Source organism: Cyclopterus lumpus, chromosome 14 (assembly GCF_009769545.1).
Source record: "Cyclopterus lumpus isolate fCycLum1 chromosome 14, fCycLum1.pri, whole genome shotgun sequence".
Lineage (NCBI taxonomy): Eukaryota > Metazoa > Chordata > Actinopteri > Perciformes > Cyclopteridae > Cyclopterus > Cyclopterus lumpus.
Window position 1 is genome coordinate 20,055,806 of NC_046979.1, and position 22,565 is coordinate 20,078,370.

The window sequence follows — 22,565 nt, forward strand, 5'->3', positions numbered from 1 at the left end:
TTTCCCAAAGCCGGTTTGGCAACGTGATAAAGACACCTGTAAATATGTTGTTAACTTTATACATGTGTGTAATGTCTCAGACTTACACATTCACATCTTAATATTCACTGTAATTAATACTCGGAGGTTTCATCCTTTTAGTTTTTACTGGCACTTATTTACTGGAGATAACATCATACTATTTTAAGTGGGCACTTAGGCCATGCACTGTATCAGAGATTTGCAGTACTGAATTCATTAACATTTTAAGACAAGCAGCTACAGAAATAATTGTTGTATTATTTGTTATAAGCGACTGTAATGTCAAAAAATAAACAGTTCAGTAGAACATGAATTCTCTGTCACACAGGCTTTTTTGGTCTAGAAACAGATTTTCTTATTTTGACATACGTAATATGATTGACTATATATTTTTATTTTTTTGGTGTACTATACTATGACTTTTCATGACGCACTAAACAATTACATTTCTTGATGTACTATACTATGACCTTTTCATGATATTTTTTGACATACAATAACTTCTTTCTAAGTACTATACTATGACTTTAACCTTCTACAACACAAAACTCAGGGAGGTAGACTGGGTTATAAATTGATAATCTGATCATATAATCCTAATGTGCATTGTGTAATGATGACAAGGAGTTAAAGGTGAGTCCCAATAAATATATGGAGACCATCACTATCTGTCCATTACTTTGGTAACAAATAATAAGGTACAAATCAACAATGAATAAAAACATGCATCCCATCAACTTGATGTCCTCGTCTCCATCCAGTCTGATGCTCCTCTCCGAACACCTTGTATGTTTCCGAACCAAAAAGAAGACAAAGGAGCTCCTTAAATGTATATTCTGAAGATATGGATTTAAGAGATGATATTCTCGCGAAGTGTAAATCCCACTGAATGATGCCTGAATGTCCATATATATTACAAAACGCATCTTATTTCAAGAAGTCCATAACAAAGCTTCACACTCTGAACCCAAAGCAGTTTTGGGGGCATTTTTATTTGTCACATTTTACTTTCTGTGGCCTTGTTAGCAAGTTTCTCTGTTGAACCACTCATGGTTGAATCTTTTATTTATATATATATATATATATATATTCCTTCTTGAGATATGATTATATCTGTCCAAAACGATTCCAAAACGTTTTATTTCCGTTTTTTGCTCAAGAGGTAAAGTTGTAAATTATACTCTAGTAAAATAATACGAGCCATCACTAAGTACAATATCCTCTTTAGCTATAGTGCCATTAAAATCAACCAATCAGATGCTTATAGGGGCCCTGGCCATCAGGCCCCACTCATTTGTAATTTTTTGACTTTTTGACCACAGCCACGGTCTGCTGTGCCTCACCAAGCAGCATCAGACACAAAGACAATATAACGCAATATGTTTATAGAGAAGAGCAATCTGTATGAAGTAGACGTTGGCATATTGTGTCTGATGTATAGAAAAGCCTATCGTGTCTTGTAGCGCCCTCTGGTGGGCGCCGACACTCCAGTTAGACTTGCTGCGCTGAGCTCCACTCATCTCCTGCACACGATCAACAAAACCTGGAAGCGTTTTAATGAACTTGAGGCCGCGATGTACTGTTACGTCAAAACATGGGAAGGGAAGAAATAAACGGAGGCCACAAATTATATCTCCTGCGCACAAATGAGCAGATTGTGGCCTTAAATCTATACATTATTTCTGTTTTCTCTCCATGCAATAAACAAAAACTGGATGACGGCCAAAGCTAGAAATGTGTATGGGGTTGCACGCAGCGACCACTGTTAATGTTTGTTTGTTTGTTGGTTAGCCATCGAGTCTCTGATTGATCTAATATTAAGAAACTGGTTTTCCGGCAGTTAGTGTCATTTACGTTGCATTATTGTCTCCTATTGGATTGGATTGTCCACTGCTGCTTATTACAGCCTTGTAAACAGTCCTGTTGTTCTCAGTCCCCCAGTCTCCAGTGTCAATTATATCTTTAATGCTCGTCCTACATATTCATTTCAAAGGAGAATTTTCTACAAACCACCCTTATTGTAGTATAGTCTCTATATCATGTAAATGTAATGTTGGTTACTGAACTGCAAACACTGGTTGTAGTTATTCGTTCACAAGAAAGTATCACAAAGATGTATCTCTGCTCTGACCACCGGCATATGGGATATGCTTTGTATTTGCACGTGATGATAATTAGATCCAGGTCCAGTAAAAAGCAGCTGTTGTGGACTACAGCGTTAACGGGGAGCGGCGCGCTCCCGAGAGCGGCAATCACTTTTTGGCACGCGCGTGGAGCCAGTATTCGTGGAATCCTATTTGGGTTCAAACTTTCAAACCGAGGGGAGGTGGCTGAAAGACCGCAGTCTGCTCCCGTTCTCGTTCTGAGTTCCAGACACGCTATTGGTCAACTCTCTTATCTCGCGATACTAGTGTGACCAATTGGAGCGCAGCAACCCCAACTTAAATCGAATGTTTCTTTTCCTGCGGGGTAGCAAGATACGTATTTAGCGCTGCTGTGAATGGACTGTCCGCTCGTACTCTAATTTACAACATAGATGACAACAAGGTACGTTATCGTTTCTAACTTTACATAAATATAAGTATGGATACAGCGAGTGCACGAGACTCTAACTGTGGGAACATGATATATTGCTTTGTTCCCCTTTCAGACGTCTCCATTGACTTAACCTGCTCGAGGCTTCACAATGGACAACGTCGCAGTTTCTAGACGAAACACCGATAAGAAAGTAAGATTGTTACGTCAATGAATATCGTATGAAATATTACTACATGCTGTTTTTTTTAACCCATGTTATATTTTTGTTATTAGTTAAACAAGGAGAACGCTCAGCCTGCATATGAAGGCAAGTCCGTGATCCGAACAGACAAACTGTCCGCTAAACCCTTCCAACTGACAAACAATACAAAGGACACCCTGGCAAGAAACGGTCCTCCTAAAGCCAAGGCGTACCCGCGGTCAACATCTGTCGAGCCTCTGAAAAAGGTCAAGACTGTGCAGAAAGGAGCTGCTGCTGCTTCTGATGTCAAACCACGTCAAACGCACAGCCGGGCCTTCCTCAGCGAGCAGATTGTGAAACATCAGAAAATGGTTGCAGAGGCTCCAAAGCTCCCGGCCGCTCAGCCGTCATCTAAATCCGCTCTGGGCATGTACAAAGGCAAGATTGTCCAGTCAAAAATTGGATCCATTTGGAAGTCAACTGCCACCGTGGGCGGGGAAGACCCCAAACCATCAGCACCCAAAACAGGGGGTCAAAAGGCCGTAAATGTAATAAAAAGCAGGTCCAATTCTCTTGCTGACATGCCTGGACGTGGTGCATACAAACCTGTGCAGACCAGGTCCAAGTCAGTGATGGATAGACCCCCTCAGGTGACCAAGCCTGCTGTCGTCAGCCGTGCTGCTGGATTCCACTCCGCTCGCCCTCCTGCCAGGACCGTCCCGACAACGCTAGCCAGTGCCAGCTCCAGAAACACCAGAGTGGCCCCCGCCAGGGGAAGTGGGATTCAGAGCTCAAAGATTCTAGTGACTAACAAGCAGGTCAACAAACCTGCTGTTGCAAGTGCCCTCAGTCAGTACAGAGTCACCATGGAGACAGCAGAGGAGAAAAGGTAACATGCACGCACGCACACACACACACACACACACACAGTCCTCGGTGCCACTGCATCAGAAATGCTCAAAGTGGTTTTGTGTTCCCTCCTGCAGGGCGAAACTGGCCGAGTGGCTGGCCTCCAAGGGCAAGACCTTCAAGAGACCAGCCATGACGGAACCCGCTAAAGCCAGAGTCTCTGCAAAACCTGCTGTAGAGCTAAAGCCACAGCCTCAACCCAGACTGGGAGCCTGCGAGCCAGACTCCGAGGGAGCAGTGTTCAAGACACACAGCCGAACTCCGGCGGTCATGAACACCACTCTAGACCTGCTCGAAACCTCTGATGATGACCCGCAGGACAACGTGGATGATGTAAGGAGACGCGCTGCTTTTCTGTCTCCATTTGATCTGGATTAAAATATATTAATGTTGCATCACGTTCGTTTCATTCTTACAGATTGTTGTAAACCTGTGTGACGCTTTGGAAGCCATGGCGACGCCCTCTAGATCTGATGGTAAGGCCACTAGTGACTGTTCACTATGATTTGTGTTGATGTTAATGGTGGTATGAGGTTCATTCATCCACTCGGGGCACTTGATGAATAATATGTACACAAACACCTTTTGTCCATTAGAGCTCTCACAGGTGACGGATGTCGTAATGGATGACTGCAAACCACAGTATGAATATGAAGGGGAGCGGAAGGAGATGTCTGAGGATGTCGAGCAAGTGAAGGAGGATGTCGAGCAAGTGAAGGAGGATGTCGAGCAAGTGAAGGAGGATGTCGAGCAAGTGAAGGACGAAGTAGAAGAAAGTGAGGATGAGGAAGGAGAAAGTGACGTTGAGTGCGTGACGGAGACCGTGCCACAGATGGAGGATGCTTCAGTAATAAAGTACAGTGTGAAGACCACTCCGTACCTGCAGCGGTGAGTCCATCCACTTTTCCTCTGCAATTAGCTGTTCATACAAACAATAGCAAGTTATTTCTCTTGACGTCTGACTTCTTTCCTTCAAACATCCTTTGCTTAGTGTCAAGAAGACGATTGACGAGGAGGCCAGCACAAGTGGGTCCAGGAGAAAGAGCAACATCAAAGATCTGAAGTTCCTCACACCGGTTCGTCGTTCTTGCCGCATCGAGCGAAAAGCCTCCCGCCTGCCGCCGATGCTGGTTGATCCGGATCCCTGCGTGTCGACGCTGGCCGAGCTGGACGACGATCACGCCTACATCTACAGAAAAAACCATGCACTTCCAGACGGTCTGTCAGACCAGATTGGGAGGGGCTCTGTAAATGTGTGATGTGCAATAGAAAAAGAAATGATTTAAATGTATGGGACTGGAGCTAATGGACACTTTATACTGATGTTTTTAAATGGTTCTTTTATTCATCAAAAATAATTGTTATATTGGGAGGGGGACCTTATTCCTCATTGTTCTGTCTTTTGAATGTATGACACTATTGTTCATTTTAATATAAGTTGCCATGTATTGCCAAATGCACTGCAATAAAAGAATATTGTCTTTATCCTAAATGGTAATGCTTTGTTTGAATAACTCTAGAAATCTATCGGTCAGCTTTATCCTAGATGCTGTATACATCGCAATACTGAGATCACACTGAAGTGTTAATACTGTTGGCAGAATTAAGTATTTCATTCCTCAGTAATGAAATCAGAAACTCGGGATTCTGTTTCTGTATGCGTTGGCTTTTTACAGCGTTGATTTAACTGATGAATTCCCAAATTTAATAAGTAGCAAGTTATCCTTTCAGCAACTTTGTCCCCATCTGGGTCTCATCCAGAAACTGATAGTTTAACCCTTATCTTTGGGGTTCAATGTTTAGCGTCATATTTCATAACTTTCTAATTAATGGGGACAACTGGGTAAAGAAAATTAACATGTTTTCAATGTCCTGTACACATGCTGTAAGCATCGGTGATCATCAGGGTCAATTGGACCCAAAAAATAATTCTACATGTGGTTATTTTGGATGATATTGAAGTCACTAACATGCAATTTTATAATCTTCAAAAAGCTTTATGGCCCTAACTTAACCATCTGAAATAGTGCGAGAACCACCGATAGTTCACATGACATGGGGAGGGGAAATATGGTTTCCGTGAAGATATTGATAGTCCACACAACATATAGGGGATGGAGCAAACATAAGTTTGCACAGCAGCCTTGGAAACCATTTCTCTTGGTGCTCTGCGCCCTCACTCATTCTGCTCTCAACTGAAAATGACTAAGGTTTTCTGACAATGAGGTGTCACATCTCTTTGACCATGAAAGTGGCAGAGAGGAGAACGTGTCAGACAGGAGGAGGTCCCTGATTATGAGGCATCCTCTGGTGAGAATGAGACCATCAGTGTTGATTATGAGGCATTACTTATTAAATCCTTCAAACATTTTGAAATTGTTTGTTTTTCCTGTACATATTACCATGCTAGATAACAGAAATTGTTTTTCTTTCCAAATGTTAGAGGAAAAAAATATGTACCCAATAAATAATATAAAGCCATTAAAACACCAAAAATATATCCCTTTCCAATTTTAGGTCAATCAGTGAGATTTTAATGGTGATCTGATTTTGACACAGGTATTCTGGGTGTATCAAGGTGGTGGGTGGGGGTGGGGGTGGTAGTCAACAAACAAACATACAGTACCTTACACAAACATGGGAAACTATATTAATTCTAATCATTTTATGGAGGTTTAAATTGCCTGGATCAAATTGACCCCAAGGGTAAAAGATATTTAATATATATATATATATATATATATATATATATATATATATATATATATATATATATATTTGAAAGTAACCAGAGGGTTAACTTCATTTGAGATCTAATTAATTGTCTCAATGTGTTCTGTGCAGACAAAAAAAGACAAACTATTTTAAGTTTAATCCCACTTTAATAGACCACATTGTAAAAACCCAAAGCACTCTTAAGGAACTTTCTTTTGACCGGTTCACAACGATTTATGCTTCCTGACATCAGACTGGACGTTTCGACACCAGCTCCCTCTGATCTCAGATGAGCGATTCATTATAACAAAATTAAAAAAAGAAAATAATTCACAAAACCAAAAAAGAAATCTCTTTGATGCAATTTTCTTCCCCCAAAACAAAAAGTATAAAAAGTACTCTTTTGCCACTCATCTGCAGACCACAGGGGAAGGTGTTCAGTGCTGTGCGCTAAAAGGCTGTTTTCACCGACGTTTTATGTCCTTGAAAGACCCCGATTGTCCAGATCTTTGACCTAAAATATGGAAAAAAGACACAAACATAAGCCACCCTCAGAAAGACTGTTCTATTGAATTTAATTAAACTATATATCGTAAGTCCAAGAAAAGTAGCAGATTCTCACATGCCACCATGTTACATGATAGAAAACAATAATCCAAATAGTTGTTGATTAGCTTTCTGACAACTGACATTAATGAATTGACTAATTGTTGCAACTCTAAATTCAAAGTTTAAGTTGTAAAGACATTTACACTTATGTTGTTCCAGTTTTCCCCTCAATCTGTGATTTCCTACATTGTTTCAGAACATCTGAGCTTGACCAGCAAACCAATTTTTGGGGTTTCAAACCGCCCTTACAGACAGATTCCTAATGACTAGAGTAGAGGGAGAAAGAGTCGGCCATCTTTACTTGTATATCCTAAACCAGCCAGTGCTCTGTTGTGTAGGCCTCCTCCAACACATCCAGTTCGAAGTCTTTGTTTGCCGATCTCAGCGTTCCTCACTCTGTCATAACCAGGTGGTCGCTCTGCGGAGAACAAGTGAGATCATCAGAATCACAGGACAAAAGGCTGCGGCTTTGACAAAGTCTTCTCCACTGGCTGTTTCGTCCACATTATTGCTCCATGAGTTGCTGTGGAGTTACTCACTGGCCTACTGTGTAGACCTGGCCAAAAGCGGTAGTAGCACATCTTGTACATGAGACAGTTGAGCAGGACGGGCGAGCCCTCGCGGTCCACCCGGAACTCTCCGGTGGGAGTGTAGTAGTCGTGCTCCTTGATGTGTTTGCCTGTGTCCGTGCTCCCCCCGATACGGACCATCCACAGGAACTTGTTGATGTCTGAGGCGGGCGGATGGATGAAATTGAGAAGAATGTTAGGCCTTATATTTTTGCCCCGCCTTTTCTGCGACATTCATTCAATGACCGACTCATTCGACGAAAGATCAAAGTCGTTACTTTATGCAAAGAATGTGCAAGCTAAATATTATCTTGTCCAGAAAGTCCCTGAAAAATAACTTTAAAAAAACACCGGTTTTGCAGTTTATTGCACAGTGAACTTAAGAAAGAGTGGGAGGGATACTAAGCAGTAGAACCACTGCTTAGTAGAAAAAGGAGAATTTTCTTGCATCTAGGTCTCATTTAAAAAGAGACATGAAAATCACAATCTAAAAACCCAAAATAGCACAATGCAAGAGTGGACATTTAAACCTGTTATTTAAACAAATGTCATTCCAACTGGTAACATTAATAGCACAGCATAACCATTGCAAACAGACTTTTAAACCCAAGCCTATTAAATCTCTGTCACACTTCTATCTATAGTGAGAATGTATGTGTAGGCATGTTATGTCCACACAGTGTTGTACCGACTCTGAGCTACTGATGATGGGCACGTACCATCTGAGGAATAGCCCGTCAGTCCTCCGAAGATGACCAGGGACATAACTGACATCCAGCTCCCTCATATCTCATAGGCCCTCTCCTCTGTGGATGCCATGGCCTACAGAACAAACAGTCAGTTTAGCAGCGCTTTAAAAAACACAGGACCCCTACCCCCCCTGAAGGTTACCCGGCTCACCTGTCCAACTCTGGAGATGTGCGTGTTGTTCCACGTGTTGTTGTCCCTAGAATGGTTCGATTTGCCATGGCGGTTATCTGGTAGCCATAATCCCACCAGGACATGACTTGGCATCCTGGAAACACAAAGTTACTCAAATCATTGAGTGGAGGCCCTTAAATCAAATTGAGATGATGGTGCATAATAATATTCAGACTATTCAAAATCCTAGTTAAGAAATAAATATCGATTTACTTAATCTTCATTTCCTTAGGTATGACTGACCTCAGGGGTGTTGTGGCGGAGCCAGTAGTAGGCCTCTCTGAAGTCATCGAAGATGATGCGGCTGCCGTCACCTTCCGCGGGCCGACAGGACAATTGAGGGGGAGGAGTAGGCTTCGCTGGTCACCCAGGTAGAGTGGAAGGTGTATGTAATGAGGAAGAAGGCCATGACCAGAATCATCCCACTGGCAACCTGGTAGGAATATGCAGACTTAACCTTTCTGTCCGTGGGACCAGCGACATGCTTTTATTCCTGACTACTGAAACCAAAGATGGTGGCTGGCAAGTGTCATTTATCAGTAAGAAAGAACACAGCTGACCAAGAGAGACTGTAAACTTTGACAAAAGTACCAATACCACAATATAAGAAGAAACTGCAGTACAAGTCATGTATTTAAAAATGTACCCAAGTAAAAGTACAGAAGTACTCTCAACAAAATGTACAGAAAAATATCTCCAGTGATTTATATTCCTCCAAATATGACATCATAGGATTGTTAGTAGTATCTTAAAGTTGTAGCTGGTTGAGGTGAAGTAACTTTTAACTTATTTATATACAGTTAGGTAGCTTAGTCCTGTGGTCCTTGACCTGAGAAGGCCACCAGAGAAGGCCGAGGGGCTGTGACATAATCAATGAGGTAAAATGTTGTTCATGTATTTTTAGTAATCACTTAACCAAACAATTTTTAAAAAGTAAATGGGGTAAAAAAGAAGTCTGGGGAGCACTAGTTAATCTTTTGCATTTATGATGTAATCTAATCTGAAAAGCTGCCAGTAACTCATAAATGTCACATAAATGTAATGGAGCATGTCCAAACGTGTGCATGACACCTCCCTCCAACAAGTCATCCATGGCCTCCTACCTCATTTTTGATTGGGTAGGTGGCGTCCTGCTGCTTTTTGTTCTTCTTGTCTGGCCGGCTGACATCCAAATTCTTCATGTATGTGGTTAGCACCTGGGACACGCCGATCCCCGACAGGATGCACATGACGGGAGCCAGAACCAACATCAGACGCACCTGAGGAGGCATCAAGCAGTACTTGTAATTAACCAAATCACTTTCCTAAACACAGGTTTTTTCCATTTACTGTGTTAAATGTAATTTGGGTTTATGACACAAAATGCGCCACCTTCTGGTTGAAAATGTCACAAAAGCAAACAAATGGACTGCTCTCTGGAGAGTCCTTTGAGACGCATGTGTGGCTCTGTACAGGACATACCATGACAGCTGAGAAGTACATGCTGGTGACTCCATACATGATGATGAAGATCCTGGCGTCCGACAGGTTGTTTGAAACAGTAATACAGACCAACTGTGTGGGAAGAGAAGGTAACCGTCAGTCAAGACCCAAACAACACGCCAAGCTGGGCGTTCCATTCGCATGAAAACCCCTCGTTACGACGTGTGTTTCTGCCGAGAGCGCACTTACCTGGGAACATGAAGACCAGCAGCTGGAGGTCAAAGTAGTACGAGGACCAGGTTGTGGGCTGATGCTCGGAGACGGAGGCGATGATGGGAATGTTGTTCTTGGCATAAGAGGGATCCAGCAGAGAGTAGAAACGACCCGTCCACGGAGAGATCTTACCTGATGACATGGTCCAAAGCAGAAAGTGATCAGTTTCTCACAGAAGGAAAGGAGAAGGAGACATTTTTTGCTACCATATCAAATGGTGGACCAAGTCAACCCTCTTACCAGTCAGCATGAGAACAGTGCCCACAGACAGCAGCATGAAGCCCACCAGGGAGATGACGCTCTTGAACAGCACCTCAAATTGCAGGGTATTGAGTTTGCTGCGCAGGTAGTCCACGAAGGCGTGAATCTGGCACAAGCCGAACACACCGAAGGCTGCCATGTGCTCCGATGACTGCACCGGCTGGTTTACGAGAGAGAAGGGAAGGGGTAAATAATGCATAGCTTTGTAACTGTTATATTCTGTTTTAGGGTTACTTTAATTTATACTGGCGCATTTACAGGAATGTTATATTTATGTGCACTGTCCCTACCAAATAGAATAGAAAATATTTAAATAACTATAGAATTGATGCTCTTTCTTAATCCCTAGTCATAATTAATTATTGACTCGGCCTATAAGGATCGGCTACTCCCACCAATTTCTTGTGCCATGAAGGGTGCATGCTTGTTTCTGCGCAAAGTAAAAACATTTCTATCCACATATTAGTGAATGAGGCCCAATGACTTTGTACTGTTGAGGCATTGCTAAGCATCAGAGTAGCTTGTGTAACATACCTGGAAACCAACGAAAGAGATCTGCATGGAGAGGATGGTGCCCAGGCAGTAGACTGTGCAGTAAGCCACGTAGATTCGGTGAGAGAATCGGCCTGTGAGCATCAGAACCAGGACGTGGAGGGGGATCAGGTTGATCAGGAACACGTAGCCTCCCCAGGAGGAGACCTGGATACACACGGAAACCTTATCAGGACCTCTGTAAACTCTGAATTAGTTAAATAAAACACGTGTATCTTTAGCTTTCCTCACCATGTAGAAGTAGGCCAGTGCGCACACGGACGACCAGTACACTGACCCTGTGTTGACCGCCTTGATCCACATGTAATAGGTCAACAGCATGCAGAAGATGGCAATACCTGAGGAGGATAGCACAGAGGGAGTTATTTAAGAATATTTCTGTCAAGTTTTATTGACATAATGTGTTCATCACATGCATACCTTCATTATCATAGGAGCCAGCGACAGAACGAGAGATATAACCAGGCACCACTGCAATCATGGCGGCAGCCAGCAGTCCAGCACCGGCATCCTACAGAGACAACAGGCTATTTAGTGGCAACAGGTTGTGCATCCATATATCAATACAAACATAGTGACCTTGTTTTGTATTTTTGTCTTCATCTGCCGGGGTTCAGTAAAGTACATTCAAACCTTATTACGTGTATTACTTGTATGAAGTGTATTATTAGTTCTAGTATTACTAATATGATTCTAAAGAGGCACTCCATTTCACAAGATTGGCGTATTTACTATCCTGAAGAATACTAGGCAGCAACCCATAAAATCAGTTCAATGTCTTCTGCAGCTTTGAAAGGAACATTCTTATGTCTGAGCAAATAACTCTTATGAATACATTTTGAGCTTAAGAAACTGAATATGTAACCAAAAGCCTGTGTTACCATGTGGTGGTAAGGAGTTCAAAAGACGTAGGCAGTTACCAGGCAATGAGAGCCTAACCAGGACACTATAGAGTTGCATTATGGGAATTGTAGGATTTTATTTGGAGTTAAGCCATACTATTAACGGCTTTGATTTTGACCACTTTTCTTTTTATTTAAATCTGACTCTTATGAGTCTCTTGATTTTATTTAAAAACGGTAAATCTCTGGAGTTCCCCTTTAAAGAAACACAGCATTGCATTTTATTAAGAATGTATAACCATGTGTATTGTGGTGTATCTTGTAATGCTGTTTTCTACCTTCAGCTCCTTGGTGAAGTGGTAGGTGACTATGGTGGTGAAGGAGGAGAACAAGGGAGCCAGGAAGACACAGACATTACGGATGTCAATGGTGATGTGGAAAAAATGTAGGACATGGTACAGGAGGGCAGAGGTGATCATCAGCCCTGGTGAGAGAGAAGAGACAAGGTGTCAGCTTTGCGTTTGTGCCAATAATCGCTCTTCTGACCCTTAAAAAACACTTGTACTGCTCTACTTTTGACATCAAACAATACAGAATAAGTTAATAAGTTTACATTCATATTGTAAATGTATGTATTTCCGATTCCTACCTGGATAAATGGTCCCACCAATGATCCTCCCCAGAGGATACCATGCCCTGTCGTCAAACCAGTTGTGAAACTTATAAAATCCTTCTTCTGTCAGGAAGCGGGTGGTACGGTAGTTAAAGTACCTGGAGGTGAGATGATGGTGTAGGTGAGACGTTACTTTAAAAAAGGGAGGTCAGAACTAGTAACAATCCTTGTAAAAAAAAAACACACACAACAGAATTAGAACTTACGGATCAAACTCATGGATGACACTTTCAAACCTCAAGACGGAAAAGAGTCTGGTGGAGAATGCTGAGGGGAGAGAAATGCACATGGATCAATGGGATTGCTGTCCGTATTGGCGAGATCACGCTCATGTGTGAGATAAGTAGAGGACTCACAGAGTATAGCCGCCATAGACAGGATGAGCAGCTTCAGCAGCGTGTCCTGTTTCTCATAGGACAAACGGAGGAAGCCCATCTTGGTCATTTTGGCGAGGTTAGGCACAGCTCACCTTACTACCTGGTGGGAGGAAGACACGCACTGTCAGACCAACAGGTACACACAGCACAGGGGAATGCAGGTAAATAAAAACACACGTTAAATGACAGGTTTCAAGCAAGTCAGATAACTGTTACTCGTGAAATCAAAGTCTTCACAACTGCAGAGTCAACTTCCATCTGCAGCCCAACCAGATAAGGCCACGCACTCCGATGTGGCGTCAGGAACCAGGAAGCACCCGCACTAGAAAACTTGCAGGGGTTTCTGCCTGTTTTCTTCAGATCGTCTAAGCTTTTGCAAAGCTGACACAAAAACTATCAAGCTCAACAGAGCTCCATTTAATGCGAACTTTGAGAGCTAGCTTCTCCTTTTTAAATTATTACTGGCAACGGTTACAAAATCCCAAAGGAACGAAATGAACAGCAGGTCATATTTGTTCACTGCGTTACTTATCGGCATGCATTCTGAGCACGTTCACAATGAACGGACGCCTTGTTTTAGCCCAGAAAGCATCTTATAGTCACTCAGCATCAGGCCGGCTAATGTTGACGCTGCTCCCATCCTGTTTAAAGTGGGAGCAGCTAGCGAAGCTAACCTGCTAGCTGCCGTGTAATGACCAGCCCAGCCACGCGCCTCTTCTCTGGCTTTTTTTGATGGTATCGGCGCCACCTTCACATATTGCAGCAGGACAAGAGCCTAAAATAAAAGTTGGTGCACCTAAAGGAGTTTACAGATTTAACGTTTAATGTACAGCAAGACTCACCCGCTGCGCTCCTGTTACTCATACACTATTCTCACACAACCTTCACCACGCACTAATCCTGCCCCCACAACGCTGTATTGCGTGTTTATTGGTTGAGCGTCACTCAACAGTAATGCCACGTTAATTTGATTGGTCCTCCGGCTGTCATTCAAATGTAGTTTCCTATCTTGCCGCTGTCCTATAGTGACGTGTCCTTAGTGAGTAGAGCAACGTGTCACCCCCTACTGGTAAAACAACTCTGGACACTGGTAATATCAATGGTGCAACCTAAGATAAATAAAAAAATAGATAGTTAATATAAATTGTTAACTGTACGGCAACGTACCATTAACAATTGGTTTAAACAGTTCAAAACCATAATTTAACAAGCTGTGACAATAAATGTATTTCTCAATGATGCAGACTTACTGCAAACTCACAATATCTTTATTTTAACCAAGCTCCATTATTATGATTGTCACACATTTAATTGAAATTAAATCCACTTTCCTCTGAAGTTAAAACTTTACAGTATTTCCATGTGTTGTGTTTTAATAGCTTCTCAGTGTGACCACTATCGTTGTGACTCTACCTGTCCAACTTTCCATCTCGTCTTTTCACTATCGAGATTGAATGTCCTGTCGAGTCCTCACCACGGTATCAAAAGCCCAGAACACAGTGATCAAAGTATTGAATACTGACCAATTTTATTTGAAATTAGACGTATTACTTTTACAAAACCTCACTCACATACATCAGTCTGCACAAACACTATGCTCTTCTTACAATAATTGCACATTGTTTTTCAAAAAAGAAATATCACGGCCCCGCTCTGATGAGTGAGAGAAAGGTTGGTGACTGGGTGGCTGTGTGGTGGTGGGCTTCTGGTTGAACATTCGGGGTGTATTAACATTATGTACAGCACAGAAATCGAACAGCCTGAAGACCAGTTACTGTATATTCACTTCAGCTCTCTTCGGGGGGGGGGGGGGGGGGTGGGGGGGGGGGGGGGTGAGGAACAAGAGCAAGCGGGTCAAGGCTGATCACCCTTTCGTTAAGATAAAAGATGTTAACTATGCGACCTCCTTCCTGTATTACAGAGTGAGCTTTGTAGTGGTTGAAGTGAAAGAAACGGAACATAGAAGCAAACAGTTTGGCAGTGTCATCTCTCCTGTCACCTACTCCATTCACACAGGCTGAAAACGCTCTGGCAGCTTTTCCTTCGCTGGCGTCACCATGCGCATCTCATCGGACGGTGGAGTGAGATTCAATTTGGGATGAGACAAAAAGCTAAACTTCATTCAACACACGACAAGAGTGACTTTGTGACTTGGTTTCCATTACTAAGGACACCAATCCTTGATTATTTTTTTTTTAGCAGCTCCTGAGCTGGTTTGTATATTCTACTAAAAACAAAGCTCTTACAGGATTAAAAAAGCCTCCCTTTTTCTTTAACTATACAAGGTTATTTCTAGAACTGATAGGACACCATGATTTGACATAAAAACACATCCATGTGCAACAAAACATTCAATCTGCGAGGAAGGAATGTGACTTGCAACGAGACGCACCCATGTACTGTGGGTACAACAAGACTGTGCTTTGCTTCTGAATACAAACAAGCCCCTTCAGTTTAAAAAAATCCTTTCGTCACACGTTCGCTTAAACATATTCAAAATAAATGATTTCTTGTGCTGTAATTTACTAAAAGGAGAGTCACTAAAATGGCACATTATACAAAAAAAGAAAACAATGACAGAAAAATGAGAAGAGAAAACAAGTCAAGAGCTGAGTATATAATGTGTTTTAAGAGTGAGGCACGGGGCAGTCGATTGTTTTGTGTTACACTGAAAATGTGTCTGGTGGGCTCTGCAAACGAATAACCAAAGGGAGAGAGATTAGATGGATGTAAACCCTTTGTCCTACACCACATGTCACATCTTCAATTAAGGAAATCCGCCTGGAAGAATCATTTTTTCCACACAAAGGGCTTTTCCTATCTCCTTCAAGCGGCTCCATCACTGGGTGGGGAGAGGTCTCTGGCGGGTCGGGGAGGTGTGGGGTGACGACAGCCTCTCCGAGGAGGTGGACGACGTCAGGGAGGACTGCAGGTGCACCGTCTTGTGGAAAAACTTGTTGCTGATCAGAACGACCAGGGAGAAGAGACGCAGCTGGAAGTGGCTGAAAGAGTGGGGGGGAAACACAAGCATGATCAGTAGCTCATGCGTGACAATAAACTATTTTTACTTCAAAGGAAAATCTTTATTTCCCACTCACTACAGCTTTGATGGCGTCTTGGCCTCATTAGCGCTGATGATGAATAGAGGGAAGAGGATGGAGAACAAGCAGCCACTAGGTAGAGAAGGAAGAACAACATTGCATACGGTAAATGCAGTAAAGGATAACTGAGCCCAATGAGAACATGAGGTCCGTTTTCCCCGAGTGCACTCCTGCTCTTTTAATAATTCCGCTGTGTTATGTGGTATTTTGTAAAAAATAAAACAGCATGTTTACTCAAAACCCTATAACAACTCTATGATCATTATTTTAATATATTTCATGATTGACATTTGAAAAACGTTTTGGATTCTCCAGATATGCTACTCATGAAGTTCTGTGAATATTTGAGCTGAGATTATTGTGTTGTTCTGTTCCCAATGTTCAAGAATGAACTTCCAAATTCAAGAATGAACTTCCAAATTAGGAATTGATTCTGAAGGCACAGGCATAAAAACTGCATATGAATTTTAACAAAAAAGAAATACACAAGAAAGATTAAGCAATTTGTAGGTCTATCGAAATATTCATGTGCACATCTTGATGAATTATGTTTAACATATTTCAGAGTTTAAAAGTAAAAAAAGTATAGCACAAAGTAATATGATAACTGTTTCTATGATGATAATGTGTAAAACAAACATCTGGAGGACAGCTGGAAAATGAACCCAACATACACAATCACGCTTTAATTAAAGAAAATGTAAAAAGCAAGGCTACACCTAATTATTATTTTCATCATCAATTAACATTTTTCTTTCAAAAATGTAATACAGGCAAAAATAATGCACCCAACAAACCTAACACTATGATGACATGACAATAGAACCGCACCAAAAAGATTTGAAAAAAAACAAACAATCAACAAAACAATATCATCATTTCACATTTCATCAAAAGAAATTAGCTTTACACTGTAATTTTTTTTAGGGAACTTTTTAGGGGTATCAAAATAGTAAATGCATAGTCTCCGAAGGAACAGACTGTATGAAGGGAAAGCAGTCTTACCTGATGATGTATGAGGAGGGCATGGCGGTCAGCAGAGCCATGGGCAGACCAAAGCCGAAGTAATAGGGCCAGTTCCTCTCGATGTTGGACAGCCGTTGGTGCATCTCAATGCCTTGAACAAACATTAACAGCCTCAGTTTTGTTTGGGTTCTCCAATCAATCCAGATGATGTGGGTGTAGAATGGAATGCGAGTATCTCACCGTGGTTGAACCAGCGATACTCAAAGCAGTACAGGGAGTAGAGCAGCGACATGTGGAGGAGGCTAACCATCTGTCCGATGGCATCGATGGGGAAGAGGCTAACAATCATGCCCTAGAGGACCACGAGAATACACAACACAGTGATATTCATGTTAATGTTTTAGCTCAGAGAGTAGAGATTTAGATTGTTGTACTATTTGTTAAAAATGTATCCAGATCAGTTGTGGTACGAAAAAAATTATTGACTTCAGAACAAAACAACGACACCAGAACACTTTTTTTTCCTAGAAAATTCTTTGAAGTGAGAGTCTGGAACCTAATTGTTGGCCTGACATGTTGGAGGGCTCTGGTTGAGGAGCAGCGTGACTTTGTCGCTCACATTTGGCGAGTCTGAGCCTCCAGCGACAGCACAGGTTACATTTACTGTAACCGTTTCAACTCAAACACTCAAGAGCATCAGATGCAGAGGTTCTTGGTATACATGTATGCATGTATGGGCGATATTTTTCAAAAGGAAAAAAAAACCAAGGCATCGGTCTACATAGAATGTACCTGAATGAGGAAGAGTGCCTGGAGAAGAAGGTTGAAGAGCATGTCTGCGATGATCTTACTGACACTGGGGAACGGCTGCGCTTTACATCCAGACACTTCAAATGCTAAGTCGGCTATATCCTGCAACAGAGAACAACACCCTGATATCTACACCTGTGTCAGCAAAGCATATGAAGAAACAACCACATTATTAACATTAAGCTTTGGGACGCAGCCTTTTGCTTTGTGATGGCAATATAACATGACAGTACAGTATAAACTCCTCAGGCTTCTTCCCTTGTCCATGCACCTTGGAAGTAGGTGAAGTTGTGGCAGAAACCTCCACTTTGCTTTATTTCAAAAATTCACAATGCAGTGATAATACTAGCATGTTTAGGACCGTTGGAGAGGATGCAAACGGCATGTCAAACTATGTGATGGGATCTATGCGTAGCTTTAAAAAAGACCACTTGCTCTGACATCACATCATTACAGCCTGGCAAAGCAGCAGGGCCTGACCTGGAACCAGATGGCGTTGACTATCTTGCTGAGGACGAACAGAGGGAGAACCCAGAGAGCACTGAAGACGGAGGTCAGGAAGAACTCTAACCAGGACCACACGCTGCCATGGAGGGAGGGGTCACCTGGAGCAAAAACAGCTGTTGACTGACTGGTCCCTACCACGAGCCAAAGAGCCCGCCCCACTAGCAGCCATACATACCTATGATTTTTGCAGTGAGAGTCTGCAGGAGTGGGATAAACACCCGGTAGAAGAGAAACAGACTGAGCTGGAGAGAGAAATGACACACAGTTAGTCTTCAACTCAGGCTTTCCCCATACAACAGAGTTGGCATTTTAAGATTGTTTTGGGGGGGGGGGGGGGGGCTGCAGGGACACCCAAACGCTGACATTTAGCAGAAGGACTTTAGTTCTACGCTTACAGAAGATAAAAGGTAAGTTGGGGACAACATGTTGCACGTTGTTAAGTTTTCAGCAGTGCGTGATGGGGATGTACTGTAACAGTAAATTAAAGATCTCACCCAGAACACTCCTCCATTCCAGGCACAGCATTGAAAGATCCTGCTGGCGACTTTGGGGTCACTGAAAGAGAAAAAGAAAATAAAATTAATGTGCATCATTGTTGTACAAGTGTAATTTGGTTTTACGTAAACTTGACTCTTCTCCCTTAACTAGAGTCAGACAGTCCGATGGACGCTGTAAACACGTCTACGTTTGCAGACTGACATTTTGGGAACATTTTAATAACACGTATGTTCTCAGATTGAGAATGAGGAGGATATTGTAACTGCTTACAATGCTTCAATTAAAAAACATGTTGAATTGACACAATTCTAGTCATTTTCAGTATTGACACCGATATGAGCATACGGAGAAAATTCCAACCCCTTCTTCTTTGGCGCTTTACTTTCAAGCCGTGTAACAGGAATGCCAGAAAAAAAAACTTGTCTCAACAGCCATTTGACTGGTGGAGCTTGTGGGAAATGGTGCACAGCATGTGAGGTGCGCAGGAAGTTCTCCTGAGATTATCTTGTCAGGAGGAGCTGCTATTAAATCCCACAAACAGCAATAGTGTTTGCAGACACAAACATCGATGAGCATATCTGACTCTGGCTGAGTAAGAAAATCAGTAGCAGTGCAACCCGAATATGCAGCTTCTTCTTTGGCCTACTTGTCTGGTTTGCGCTCCTCACTCTGTGCCCGTCTCTGTGCCAGGGCCCCGCTGGCCCTTCGCCTCCGCTGCTCTTCCCTCTTCTGCTGGATGCGGGCATCCAGCTTGGAGATTGTTCCAATCCCCAATATGGAGTCCTTGATCCCCTAGAGAACCCAGAGCGAGATAAAATACACATACAGTGAATGTTTCTAACTCGTAAAAAAATTGAAGGGATTATTGAGACTCAACTCTTTTTATTATTCTGAAATGTTATTTATGCTTTAATAGGACAAAATGCTGTTTTTATTTCATCATCGAATTTTCCCCAATAACACTATCTCACAGTCAAACTTTTCATGACCGTGGTGTTGTCACCGCCCTCTCATCTTTCAGCCAATCCCTGGACTCCTAAGCATCAAGTTCACCAACTGCTACCCGTTTAGCCACTTTAGCTCCTGTTAGCTAAAGCATCAACAATGCTAAAGTTGTTCTGAATCAACCAACGAGAGGCTGCTGCTGTAAACATTGCGCACAGAGACAGAAACTAAGACAGAAGACTAACTGGCAGGTGTATTTGTGAGCTTGGTTTCCTATTTGGCACCCAAGTGAAATGACGGTTTAAGCAGCAGCAGTTCATTACGCCTTTTTATTTATGTGATATTGAACACCACATAGGATGCTCCACAAAGTCTATTCTGCTATATGCAGGTAGCAGAGAGACACATTAATGTAAAAACAAAAGAGATATCTGGAGGACAAACATTGTCTTTGGACTCTTGCTCACATTCAAGGTGATGGTACACAATGGTAAAGTTCATGGTGTACATAGAACATGAAGGTCCACCGTCCCCATGTGCCCTTCATTCCCCACACATACGTCAGTCAGAGAATGATGTCACAGCAAATATATGATATTACAGTATCAGGGTTATTGTATATAAGGGATTTATAACATGAAGATGTTGCTTTAGTTGTGTTCACCCCCTAAATGTGGACATATGCCACTTTTTTTGTTGGACTGCATGGGGATTAAATGTTTTTAGAACATTATATTAAAAAGCACATAATACATATATTTGTGTATTACATTACATTTGTCAGTGGATACATGTTCTACAAACAGACTACACTCATTACTTACTTTATTAGGTATACCTGTAAAGTCTAATGCAACTCAATAGAACATATCTGTATAACTTATACTTTTATGAAGCTCACACATTTTCAGTTGTAGACACTGTCAGACATGTGATGTTTATCCCCATTCACATGCATGAAAGTAGCAAAATATTATAACCACCTTTTGATTTAAGTTTAATAATTAAGTGGCCATTGAGTGTATGCCTCTGCTATTTCAAAAATAACGTTGAATTCTAGAAACCTAGATCTGTTTCACTGTCAATGAACTACACATTTGTGCGTTGTGTCATGGATCATGTGTGAGTAGTCTGTGCGTGTGTGTGTGGGTCTGCTGACCGTCGCAACATTGCGGAAGAAGGCCCTGACGCTGTCTGTCATCTCTGGACCAGCTGCAGATCCATCAACTGCAGAAGGAGGGGGGGCTGGCGACTTGGTGGTCAGCGCTCATGGCAGGGAGGGGCTCACCCAGTAACCTGCCACAAGCCAGAACACAGAGATTAAAGTGAAGGCAAGAGCTAGTGGGCGGAGAACTCTTTCTAGAAATTAACAATAGCCTCTAAGATGCAGATCTAGCCAGAACAACTCGCGGTGGTGTGCTGGGACTTGCTAGAGCCACATTGTTTTGCTTGCACTATGATAAAAGGTTTTTTTGTTCACTTAATTGCTCCACCCATGTCAGCTTTATCCAATATCATTTGTAGAATTCAGTACAAGCATGAACAATAATCACCTGTCCTTTGAGCGTAGCTATCTTGGCATTTCTAAATGTAGTTTTTTTGAATGCATACATAAACGTATTTTTTTAGTATTACATAGTTATTATTTTACTTCAAAGAACAATGACACAAATCCTTCTGGTCGTGACACTTAGCTTTAATAACAGCTAAGTATTTTCTTTGTCTTGGACACTATGCTATCACACCAAACTAGTGTTGGGGTCCTTTGAGTTTTTTTACTTTGACAAGGAAAAAACGAAAACAAACTACGTTACAACTTCATAAATAATGTGTTGTGTCCTATCTAATACTGAAATGAGAAATGCATAACTAATATGTGCTTAATATATGCTGTTATTGTCCTTGTTTAACGCACCCATCAGTGTCTGCTTGGTGACGTTATTAAACAACAACGTCACCTCTTTTATTCTCCAAAGGACTGGCTCTCGGTCGATTATACAGGTTTTATAACGAGCTCAAAGGGAAAACGTTAACAACGTTAAGAGAGCAAGCTGGCTCAGTGGGTCGGCGTTAGCTCAAGAGAGGCGAGCAGCCGACGTTAGCTCGCTCCGGCTCGACACAACTAAAGTGTGAACAACTGTCGCGTTACAAGCGAAGCCCCTCGTTGAGCAGCTCGTGTGGTTAGCACGGTGTCTCCACTCCCACTATTGTTTGACTTTCCTTGGTGTGTTTAGTGCTCTGCTAGCTTGTCTGTCTTTGTCGCTAGCTGACTGTTACCGCTCAACAACTCATTTAACTGAGGGTTTCCCCCCCCCCACAACAAGCGCGTGAAGTCCGCAGACAACACGGCTCCCCGCGGGTTCCTCCTTACCTCATGCGACAGGCCCGGGTTTACGTTAACTTCGTCAATTCTTTCTTTTGCCCCCTTAACGTGACAACAACAACAACAACAACCAAACAGACACTACCGAGCAGCCAGGGCCGTGCAAAACATATTGCGCAAACTCCGACTACTAAGGAACATGGGAAATGTAGTCTTCGTCGTTGGAGGCTGATTGTCAATGATTGGAAATGTTTCGCCCTATGTGTGTATTATTTCTAACATTATTCAATATGCATTCAGTTGAGAGTATCATATATAATTAAGGCTTTGGTTATACTGCATTTCTTATGCTCCACCATTCATCTAGTTGCCATGTCTGATGCTAAAACCCCACTATTGTAAACTTAAGATATGTTGATATCTGATACATGTTTTCAAATAGTAAAGTATACTAGTATACTTCGATGGCCCGATATAATCAACATAATATACCCTATTTTTGAACCTATACAGCTTTTTTCATTTTCACCTATATTTCTGCCAAGAAATTAA

General features: G+C 42.1%; 3 protein-coding genes across 3 annotated transcripts; 1 reads left to right on the forward strand and 2 right to left on the reverse strand.

Annotated features, from left to right (window-relative positions):
- Positions 1–2,334: 2,334 nt before the first annotated feature.
- Positions 2,335–5,141, forward strand: si:ch211-266i6.3 (cytoskeleton-associated protein 2). The gene is made up of 7 exons (XM_034550961.1): positions 2,335–2,568; positions 2,672–2,749; positions 2,833–3,629; positions 3,727–3,982; positions 4,068–4,125; positions 4,246–4,537; positions 4,641–5,141. Exons 2-7 carry the CDS (start codon positions 2,708–2,710, stop codon positions 4,906–4,908), a joined length of 1,713 nt encoding a protein of 570 aa, XP_034406852.1. The 5' UTR covers positions 2,335–2,568; positions 2,672–2,707; the 3' UTR covers positions 4,909–5,141.
- Positions 5,142–7,283: 2,142 nt separating this feature from the next.
- Positions 7,284–13,813, reverse strand: stt3a (STT3 oligosaccharyltransferase complex catalytic subunit A). Its single transcript, XM_034550588.1, is given in 21 exon segments — positions 7,284–7,346; positions 7,348–7,391; positions 7,509–7,703; positions 8,262–8,364; positions 8,443–8,489; positions 8,492–8,557; positions 8,703–8,778; positions 8,780–8,896; positions 9,567–9,722; positions 9,925–9,996; positions 9,998–10,017; positions 10,135–10,290; positions 10,399–10,579; positions 10,954–11,118; positions 11,203–11,309; positions 11,392–11,482; positions 12,152–12,297; positions 12,463–12,584; positions 12,693–12,753; positions 12,843–12,963; positions 13,706–13,813. Coding segments are annotated over 20 exon segments (2,076 nt in total). The 5' UTR covers positions 12,931–12,963; positions 13,706–13,813.
- Positions 13,814–14,913: 1,100 nt separating this feature from the next.
- Positions 14,914–22,198, reverse strand: ei24 (EI24 autophagy associated transmembrane protein). The gene is made up of 11 exons (XM_034550648.1): positions 22,062–22,198; positions 20,850–20,986; positions 19,392–19,537; positions 18,742–18,802; positions 18,423–18,489; positions 18,221–18,345; positions 17,723–17,842; positions 17,171–17,282; positions 16,970–17,081; positions 15,962–16,036; positions 14,914–15,865 (listed from the first exon to the last, which is right to left on the reverse strand). The coding sequence occupies exons 2-11, from the start codon at positions 20,889–20,891 to the stop codon at positions 15,703–15,705; spliced, it is 1,023 nt and encodes a 340-aa protein (XP_034406539.1). The 5' UTR covers positions 20,892–20,986; positions 22,062–22,198; the 3' UTR covers positions 14,914–15,702.
- Positions 22,199–22,565: the final 367 nt, after the last annotated feature.

Coding starts and splice junctions, on each gene's coding strand:
- si:ch211-266i6.3 (XM_034550961.1), top strand. CDS start 2,708: ATGGACAACGTCGCAGTTTCTAGACGAAACACCGATAAGAAA. Junction 3,983..4,067: donor CGCAGGACAACGTGGATGAT/GTAAGGAGACGC, acceptor TCATTCTTACAG/ATTGTTGTAAACCTGTGTGA. Junction 4,538..4,640: donor ACCACTCCGTACCTGCAGCG/GTGAGTCCATCC, acceptor TCCTTTGCTTAG/TGTCAAGAAGACGATTGACG.
- ei24 (XM_034550648.1), bottom strand. CDS start 20,891: ATGACAGACAGCGTCAGGGCCTTCTTCCGCAATGTTGCGACG. Junction 17,283..17,722: donor AGGCACTCTTCCTCATTCAG/GTACATTCTATG, acceptor GTGGTCCTCTAG/GGCATGATTGTTAGCCTCTT. Junction 17,082..17,170: donor GTATCGCTGGTTCAACCACG/GTGAGATACTCG, acceptor TGTTTGTTCAAG/GCATTGAGATGCACCAACGG.